We start from the raw sequence: 9,817 nt of genomic DNA, 5'->3' as shown, positions 1-9,817 counted from the left end.
ATTCTGGGAATGTCAATTTATGGTTATTCACTGTAAATTATACGGTCTTTTTCACTTCCAAAAACGGTATACTACCGTAAAATTACATGTAATTTCCAATACCGTTTTTCACCGTATATAGTAGGGGAATTTACCGTTAACCATTTAACAGGTTTTTACTATAGCATTTTTACAGTCTTTTACCGTTAAATTCACGGTAATTTTTTACAGTGTAGTGTTAGTCATGTGATCAATCCTCTGGCACTGAAGTATTAAAGGTCAGAGCAGCTTCACTTCATTAAGTGATCAGGTCATTACTATTTTAGCATCACTGATATACTATTATAGTTTTTGTTAATAAATTAGATTTTATTTTTATATTTTCATTTTAATTTTAGTTAGGTTTTAGTAATTTCGCTGTGTGTTTTTACCATTAGTTGTTGATTTATTTTTTTTTTACATATGTCTATCCACCTTATTTTTGCCATAAGAGTGGCATTTGTACATTTTATGGGTCTGGCTTCCGGTCTCATCCGCATCCAGCTATTTTTAGCTGTACAAAACAGCTCGTTTTGCTGCTTGATATTGCAAATTGGTGTGTCTTACCATATTATTTTAATGTATTATCTTAATTATGAACACACTGGTTTGTAGTGCACGTTTACTTCACGTTGTTATTCTTCTCGTTATTTCCCTATAGCGGCTAATGAACCGGAAGTCTCGCCCATAGGCTTACTTGGTTTAATTAACCCTGGACCAGATGCGCCATTTCCACCTGTTGGGCCATTAAAAGAAAAAAGAAAACCCACAGACACATATTGAGTTATCAACAACCTATAGCAACCACCTAAAATACCTTAGCAACCATCTAGCAACACCCTAGAAAACACCCAAATACCTTAGCAACCACAGAAATGCCAGAAAGGCATGGACAGATATTTAATGTTTCAAAATATTTAATGTTTCTGCTCTTTTCTTTCCTGCTCTCATCGTTCTCTTCCTCTTCTATTGGTTCTTCTCTCTCCTGTCCCTCTCTTCCTTATCCTTTATTTAATGACTGATTTGAACTGTTGCCCCTGGCAACAAGCATCCTTGTTTACCTACGGTCAGAATGATGATGATGTGGTCAGCATGCCGCCATGACAACAGAGGCTGTTGGCTGTGTTACCATGGCAATGTGGAGTGTCACTGTGTTACAGAAATAACGAATAGTAAATGTTCCAGAAATGTTAATGTAATGATGGTGCAGGCGGTGCAACTAAAAATGTCTTGTATGTTGAAGTTGTAGATCAGTATTTCTCAATCATGGTCCAGAGGCCCTCGGCTTCCCTCATGTTTCTCATTGTGAACTTTTCTCTCTCTCCCTCATTTCTCATTCACGTCTTCACTGTGTTGTCTATCTGGAATTTGTCCTTCACAGTTTCTCAGTCCTCCTGTATTCTCAGTATCTCTATCTCTCTCCATGACTAAGCACATCGCTGCGCTCGTGACATTTTACAAATGAGCTTCGTGACTCTCCAGGAAACTAGAGCGTCTTTCTCGCTCTCTCTCTCTTGCTTTCACTCCTATACAGTTAAAAAGGTTTGTAATTTCATCAGAAAAGCATGTGGAATACTATTGAAACCTGTTAACTCTAAGTTACCTTGCCATATGTAGTAGGCCATATTGCAAGAATTGTATTAGGTTTATCAGGACAATATATATGAATATGTATATTCAGGCTTAAAAATTATGTATTTTGGAAGTAAAAAGCATGAGCATGAATTATATTCATAAGACAATATGTGCAGTAAAAATAAAACATAAAATGTTAAATATGTTTTTAAGGTAAAAAATACAAGCCATAGTGCAGTGGAAAAAAGAGATGAGTGTATTTTTTCAATTGTTATTTTTCTTATTTTTTGTTGCCGATTATGCATGTTTTATGTTACATGTTGTATTGTTACACCTGTATTATTATGGTGGTTATCAGTGTACTGTAAGCAGATTTTAGTAGGTTATTAATGATTCATAATAATCTTCCTGATCAAGAACCCAACACTTGTCGGTATAGTAAATGAACAGGACAGATCACATGCAGCGCTTCTATTAATGCAAACATTTATCAGTGAATGGGGAGCTAAAATCTACTATACAGAGAAACTCCAGCCTCACTGTGCTTTTTTCATATGCATTTTTCATGTTACATCCATATAAATAATGTTTATTATTATGTATGTCTGATTTATGCACACACTGTCAACAGATAAAACAGCATTTAATTTGATCACTATAGCTGATTTTTAATACATTTAAAGAATGCTTTGTATTAGTCTTCATCTTTCTCTGTATTTTCTTTAAATCTCATTTATGTCAAGAACTCTCTGTTTTGTTTTGTTTAGTTTTTTTCATTATGTATTACAGTCTTTATGTTTTACTGTTGAGCCTATTATTTGTTTAGTCAAGTATTAGTTGACTAAACATCTGGGAATTTTAGTATAGCTTTAGTCAGTTTAAAAAAAAAATGTCACATGTTTTGTCATGCTGCACAATAGTTAAACTGATAATCACAATAATTGTGCTCAAAATTTTAATTGCGCTTGCTGATCATCATTGTTGTCATTGGAGGAATTACAACAGACTCAAAATTATTGCACTTTCACCTATAAGCACAAATCTAAAGAATCGCAACACTTACGCGTGCTTTATTTTACCTCATCTAGTATCCTGATTTATTATATTATCAGAATTTTAAGCACAGTCTCTACATTATGAAAACTGATAAAACTCAAAAGCTTCTCTCAAAAGCTAAAACAGTGACATTCCCAATATTAATTCCAAATTATATTCATGTCCTTCTATTACAACAACTGTCTGTTGGATTACAGATATTAAGTAATGTATTCAGACTACTTTTCAATTATTTTTGACAAGAAAAGAATTAGGGCAAATAAATACAGTATGAATAATTTACAGTAACTGTAACTAATCTGATTATGAGTATTTAAAAATGTAATATAATCAAATTACAAATACTTAATTTTGGGAATCTGATTACGTAATCCAGATTAGTACAGAGCACTGACAAGAACACAAAAAAAGTATTGTGTATTGTGGCCCAGAGGTTTGAGCCGAATATCTCAATGCAGATCATTAAACTCACATGTTTGCCAATGTTTAGATAATCAGCATGTGCGGATGTTGAATCTGTGCAATTCGCTCCTTTTTTCTGAAAGGTGTTTTTTTTCATCCTAGAAAACAAGGGAGTGCTTTTCTGGTGTAACCGAGGTTTCAAATTTGGTGTGGAGGTTAGAGAAGTAGGTTTGTTCGGTGCAGTCAGGGTGGTATAGCTAACATGCTTGGATGATCTGTGGTTAGCCAGCATCGTGTGCTGATCTACACACCCCTCCCCACACTTGTGTGTGTGTGTGAAAAGCGCTATATAAATAAAGGTGACTTGACTTGACTTGACACACTTTAGTTGGTAGTGTGGCCTGACTGCCACAGCTTTTTACTTTATTTCATGTTTTACTCTTGTTCTCTCAAAAACACATTTCGGACATTGTAAGTGGAGTTAAACTATGTGTATGAAAGTATGTTAATTTCTTTAGCAGTTACGTGTGTAACAGCAATAACAAGTTAACAGATTAAATAAAAATGTAAAATAACATGCAGTATTTTGCTAATTAATGTATAAGTTTTGTCTGGGAAGACTCGAATTTTAAAACCCAAATTAAAATGAATTTGTTGTTAACATACTGTATTGTATCATTAAAAAGCACGGCTTGTTTTTGACATCTTTCCCTCAGCAGGGTGGAGTTTTTTGCGGTTTTGTATTACATTTACTGACAGAAAGAAACTGACTGCTGGTCTGGTATAAATAACAGCCCTATTAAACATACGGTTAACACCTTTAGAGGAACCAGCAACCAGTTTAAAGTTCTCATGAGTAAGTGAATGCCAGTCTCTGCAAATGGTGCAAGAGAGGGGGGGGAAAAGAAGAAGTGTGCATGAGCATTTTTTAATCCAAAAGACCTCACTGGTGTGTGATTACTTTTCTTGCGCAAATTTCTATACTAAGCAAATTGCTTGTGCAAGGATTCTGCTTTCCTATAAAACAATAACAACGTGTGAGCTTTTAGTGCTCTTGTTGGGTGTGTGTAGAAAGAGACAGAAAGCTCAGTGTTGTTTTGAATTGATGTGCCAGGTTGCAACGGTCAAGTAAAACACAGGGCAGAAAATGTGTCCTTTTAAGAGAGAAGCTCAGATTGGGGGATTTAAACTTTGACATCTGGCAACTCCAAGCATGAAAACTTGTGGAGGCCTAAATGTTCCCTTTCAGTTGGTCACTCTCGACGAATTGGGATCTCGCCAGAGAGACCAATCCACTTCGAGTGTAACTAAACGAGCCAATGGACATTGGCATGCGGATTTCACATCTGGCTGCCACACCCCGCAGGGCGGGTATAAGAGGCAGCAGGTGCACCGCATTAATTCATCTTTTCGCCTCGGAGCCGAGCGGTGGTGCAGCACTACTGCTCTTCCCTCCTTCGAGTGATTGCAGGAACGAGTGCGGGCGTTACGGCACAGCAGAGGTGGTCTCACGGGAGAAAAAAAAAGAAAAAATATCATCTTTGTGCAGACAGCCACACCAGGAGTGTGCGGTGGCCAGCTCCCCTGCGTGCTTCAGCACTAAGAGAGCAATCTCTAAAAGAGCAACACGGGTGATCGCGTCTTTTTAAAGATGTCTTATCACCCGTGCGTTTCTGGATGCGGTTGTTTCCTGGTGCCTCAGGACGGTCACGATCGCCGCCTCATGTGTCTGGGCATTAAGCACGCTTAGGAAGCATTCGTGGATGGTGCATGTTCTGTTTGTGGGGACATGACCATCTCGGAGTTGCATAAAAGACTCCGCTATGTCAAACATGGTGGAGTCCCTCTGCCTCTGCCACGATCCAGCGTTCGTCCCGGCACCCGGGGCGGCGCTGCATCCGGAGGAGTCAGAGGTGATTTGAGGATCACGGTGAGGGCTTCCCCAGAGGGAGTTCCTCACCCCTCAAGCACTCCGCAGCCGGTGGAGTTGCCGACGGAGCAGGCTGGGCCCTCTGCAGGACAGAGTGCACCAACCGTATCCCTCGGTGCCCCATCTGACGACCAGATGTTGATCGCTGCATCGGAGGGCGAGCTCTCTCTCTCTCCGGGGATGCCGACCTGGCTGCGTTGCCCCCTTTGGGTGTAGCGTTGTCCGAGCCAGAACCAGAGATGACGGCTATGCTTTCCCGTGCCGCCGAGAATGTCAGGCTCCTGTGGAATCCTCCACCGTGTCTCAATCCTTCGAGGCTGGACGAATGGTTTCTCGGTGGGGGTCGCGCTGGTTCTCAGCACCCCCCCCTCCGGTGCCATTCTTCCCGGAAGTGCATGAGGAGCTCACGAGATCGTGGAAGGCACCTTTTACTGCCCGAAACAAATATTGTGGCTCCTCCGCCCTCGCCACCCTCGATGGTGGGGCCGCTTTGAGGTACACGGGCATCCCCTCGATAGAGCGGTCTGTGGCCATGCAACTGTGTCCAGCCTACCACTCTGCGAGGTGACCCGTGTCTCCCCTCGCGGGCCTGTAAGTCTTCGTCAGGTCTAACTGGCAGTGCTTACAGAGCTTTTGGAGAGGCGGCTTCTGCCCTCCATGCCATGGCGTTACTGCAGGTCCACCAGGCCAAAGCCCTGAAAGACCTGCACGAGGGTGGTCACGACCTGGCGGTTCTACATGAACTGTGTGCTGCGACAGACCTCGCACTTCGAGCGACGAAGGTGACCGCACAGTCTCTGGGTTGTGCGATGTCCACGCTAGTGGTCCAGGAGCGCCATCTCTGGCCTAGTCTGGCCGACATGAAGGAGCATGAGAAGGTACAGTTCCTGAATGCTCCCGTGTCACAGACCGGCCTCTTCGGCGACGCTGTCGAGAGCTTTGCCCAGCAGTTCTCGGCAGCACAGAAGCAGACTGAGGCGATTAAACACATCATGCGCCGGTGGAAACCTGCTGCTTCCACCCGGCCGCAGCCTCTCAGCCTGCTCATCGCCGTGGGCACCCCCTGCATCCGCCCCCGCTCCCACGCAGCCACAGCAGCCTTCCACCAGGCAGCGTCGTGGAGCCGGTCGCAGGCAAACCTGGCGGCAAGCGCAAGTGCAAGAGGCCCTGAGACGGGCGACCCGGAGATGGAGGAGACTGCTCACCGGGAGATGATTACCACACCACTCCCTCCCCCGGAGGAGGGCCGGGTGGAGAATCTTTTGTTTCGTTTTGTTTTTGTTCCACCGCTGGCCCAGCAGCCAGCGGTACCCAAAACTTCTACAAAAGAGCGGTTTCCTCAGTCTCTGGGTCTCAAGAGGAAGATAGTGGTGAAACGTGCATCACGGGATCACTTCCCTCCTCCTCTCTCACCAGCGGGCAGCAGTGGGTTGCCCAAGAGCACCCCTCCTGCCCATTTGTGGAACCAGGTAAGGGCTGTAGCACTCGAGTCTCCGCTTCATGTCGTCACACCACTGACGGCAAGCCGGGCTCACATTAAGCATTAATGCAAAGTGAGTGACCACAGATTGCTATGTGCTGTTTTATATGAAACAGTGATACCAAAATAATAAACTGGCATGGAAAAAACTGGTGTAATAGTCATCAAGGTTATGTAAAAACATGAGGTATGTACTTGTACGTTGCATGAATAGAGTCTGTATATTTTGTAATTTAAATTATTTTTATTCATTTTTGTTTTTTCAGATGAATCGGCCCATTCAAGTGAAGCCTGCAGACAGTGAGGGGAGAGGAGGTAAATCATCTGTTATTCGCATCTTTATTTGGGTTATTTTAAAGATTTTGACTCTGTGAGATCTTTTGCTCACTAGGGCTGCATTCAGTTGATCAATAATATAGTAAAAAGCAGTAAAATTGTGAAATATTATTACAATTTAAAATAACTGATAAAAAATGCTAAAAAAATCTATCATCGTTCCTGTGCCAAAAAACAACAATCCATCTTGCCTAAATGACTATCGACATTGTGGCACTCACATCACTAATTATGAAGGTCTTTGAGAGGCTTATCAAGAACACCATCTGCTCCTCTATCCCTAACAACATTGACCCACTCCAGTTCGCCCAGTATCGCCATAATAGGTCTACTGAAGATGCTGTCTCCCATCTTCTGCACGCCACTCTCACCCACACCGACAGCAATAAAGGGAATTATGTGAGGCTGCTGTTTATAGATTATAGCTCAGCCTTCAACACTATACTATTGTTTCCCCCACAATCTGGTCTCCAAGCTCCGAAACCTCGGACTGAATGCCCCACTCTGTGACTGGGTTCTTGATTTTCTATCATGCAGACCTCAGGTAGTGAAGGTGGGTCAGACCACCTCCAACTAGAGATCTGCACGGGACGGATTTTTCACGCGCCCGCCCGCTTCCGCAGAAACATATCTTATCTGGTCCCGCTCCCGCCCGCGACATTCATGTTTTGTCCCGCTCCCGCCCGCAAAAGCACCACTGTTATTTTTAACAGAAAAGCAAGCATGGGCTGCTGCGTGCATGGTTTGGCATACCAGAATGCGAGCAGCACTTCCTTTATTATCACTAAAAGCTGACATATCAGTTAATCTCTATCTCATAAAGCTCTGTCCCATCAAAAGTTGTCCCGCACCGCACCCTGTTGCGTTGGGTCCCGTGGTACTCCCGCGGGAGTGCAGGTCTCTACCTCCAACATCATCACCCTGAGTACAGGAGCCCCACACGGATGTGTTTTGAGCCTGCTGCTATACTCCCTCTCACACCTCCACTTCTATCATCAAGTTTGCGGATGATACAGTGGTGATGGGCCTCATCTCCAACAACAATGAGGCTGCCTACCTTGATGAGGTAGAGAGACTGACATCATGGTGCCGATCAAACTGTCTCTTTCTGAATGTCAGCAAAACCAAGGAGCTGGTTGTGGACTTCAGGAGGAGGCAGCAACGGATCTACACCCCACTCATCATTAACGGGACTCCAGTGGAGAGAGTGAGCAGCTCCAAATACCTTGGGGTACACATCTCCGAGGACCTGACCTGGACTAATCACATTCAATATGTGCTTAGGCTATAGAAAGTATATTGACTTTTCATCGTGGTATGGAAACAGCTCAGCCCAGGATCGTAAAGCTCTGCGCTCAGCTGAGCGTATCTCCAGAACAGATCTCCCCTCTCTGCAAGACATCCACACCAGGAGATGTAAAGCTAGGGCTGTTAAGATCCTCAAAGACTCCACCCACCCTGGAAATCCACTGTTTCATCTGCTACAATCAGGCAGGCTAATACATCCTTGTTCTGTCAGCATTAGAAAAAATTTTTTTAAATGTAACTAAATTAAGGCACTACTGAAAAAATATTTTAATGAGACATTTCAACTACTACAAGTAACTACTACAAGTAACACACTTAACTAATATAGACAGAACTAATACAAGCTGTGTACACATTAAACAGAAAAAAATGCATATAGTAAAAAACAGAAAATACATGGAACTACAAAGGTCACAGTGAAAGTGTTCTGAGTGAAAAAAGTGCTCTCAAGTCTCTTCCTTCATGAGGTTTTGGTTAGACTGTCAGCTTTTAAAAGTACAAAGCATTCAATAAATTAACAGGGGAAAGGCTATTGTTGTTAGTTTTCAAATGTGAAAGAGAAATTAAGCGTTAGCGTTAGTTCTGGCAGGTCACGTGAGTCAAGCTTGCATCAGCTGATCACATCTACCTATAGGAATACGACACCTATCGCGGCATTCCTATATAAACTCTATTCAGTATTATTCAGCAGCTTTTCAGCTTGCTCCGGAGCAAATTACCCTCCTCCATCCCCAGCTCCTCCTTTCGCCACAGTCAGGACTTGGCTTTCTGATATTCCTTGCTAATCAGACTCCTTTATCTTGAATAAAGTGTTACACTTAAATATCATTAAGTACATTAATGATACCTGCCTTGTTCTGTTCTGTTAACCCTAGGGGGGTTATTATTGCTGCTCTCCCTGCTCATTCATGACAGGCTGCATGGATGGGCAGGGAGGTTTTTGCCCAGAACAGAACCATACCGCCAAACCAAACTTTATGCTAAGTATCTATCATTTTGACGATAGTGGTCCTGACAGAAATAGATATTTTTGGTCTGAAAGCTTCCCTTCCATTTTTTTCTCTCTCTAAAATGAAAAGGAAGCACAATGAACTAGATTACCCAAAAGCCAAAATAAAAGACTAAAAGATGTAAGCATCAACTATGTACCTATTATATCAAGGGGCTGTTTATTGCTTGATTCTGATTCTTTGACAAACTTTCTAAGGAGTGCAATTATTATTTTCCAGTAAGCACACAGCTATGAAGTAGTTCTAGGTCTGTCGTTACAGTTTCACTTCACTTCACCAAATAATTTATTTTAAAGTCCTTGCAACCGCAAATATAGCAAAACAATTTCCATGCGTTTCCTATGAAATTACACGTCCCTCACACACACACTGAAACACACATGGAAACCGTCGCCAATTGACCTATCGGTAAGCCCCTCCCCTCGAACGCAGATGAGCCAATGGCAGTCGAGTATCAGTTGCACGGGGAGCGGAACTCGGACACCTGTAGGTTTCAGCGCCATGGAGAAACATTGGAAGTTATTAAGCTCGCATCGTTTTTATGGGGTTAATGCTTCAAAAATGGAAAAACGATGCGCCTGGGGTACTTGTAACACTGATTCCAGGTATCCTGAGAGGATGGGCAATACAATTTATTTTATTACATTTCCTAAACCCAAACAAAACAGAGCAAAATGTCCCTAAGCATTCAACCCCAATCCC

The 9,817-nt window shown here is 42.7% G+C and overlaps 2 protein-coding genes across 5 annotated transcripts in view; both read left to right on the top strand.

Annotated features, from left to right (window-relative positions):
• LOC107726243 (CUGBP Elav-like family member 3) overlaps window positions 1-9,817 on the top strand; it is a 33,314-nt gene that overhangs the window by 12,100 nt on the left and 11,397 nt on the right. For all 3 annotated transcript variants that reach the window (XM_016535767.1, XM_016535766.1, XM_016535765.1), the window contains exon 4: window positions 6,728-6,776. In XM_016535767.1, coding sequence (XP_016391253.1) covers window positions 6,728-6,776 — 49 coding nt within the window. The remainder of the gene's footprint in view (window positions 1-6,727; window positions 6,777-9,817) is intronic.
• Window positions 4,468-9,817, top strand: part of LOC107726244 (ceramide synthase 2-like) — a 43,531-nt gene continuing 38,181 nt past the window's right edge. For both annotated transcript variants that reach the window (XM_016535768.1, XM_016535769.1), the window contains exon 1: window positions 4,468-4,479. The gene's annotated coding sequence lies outside the window, so the exon portion shown is untranslated. The remainder of the gene's footprint in view (window positions 4,480-9,817) is intronic.

The sequence above is a fragment of the Sinocyclocheilus rhinocerous genome, unplaced genomic scaffold, assembly GCF_001515625.1.
Source record: "Sinocyclocheilus rhinocerous isolate Xijiao unplaced genomic scaffold, SAMN03320098_v1.1 scaffold216, whole genome shotgun sequence".
Taxonomy (NCBI): Eukaryota; Metazoa; Chordata; class Actinopteri; order Cypriniformes; family Cyprinidae; genus Sinocyclocheilus; species Sinocyclocheilus rhinocerous.
This window is presented reverse-complemented; position numbering and strand designations above follow the sequence as displayed.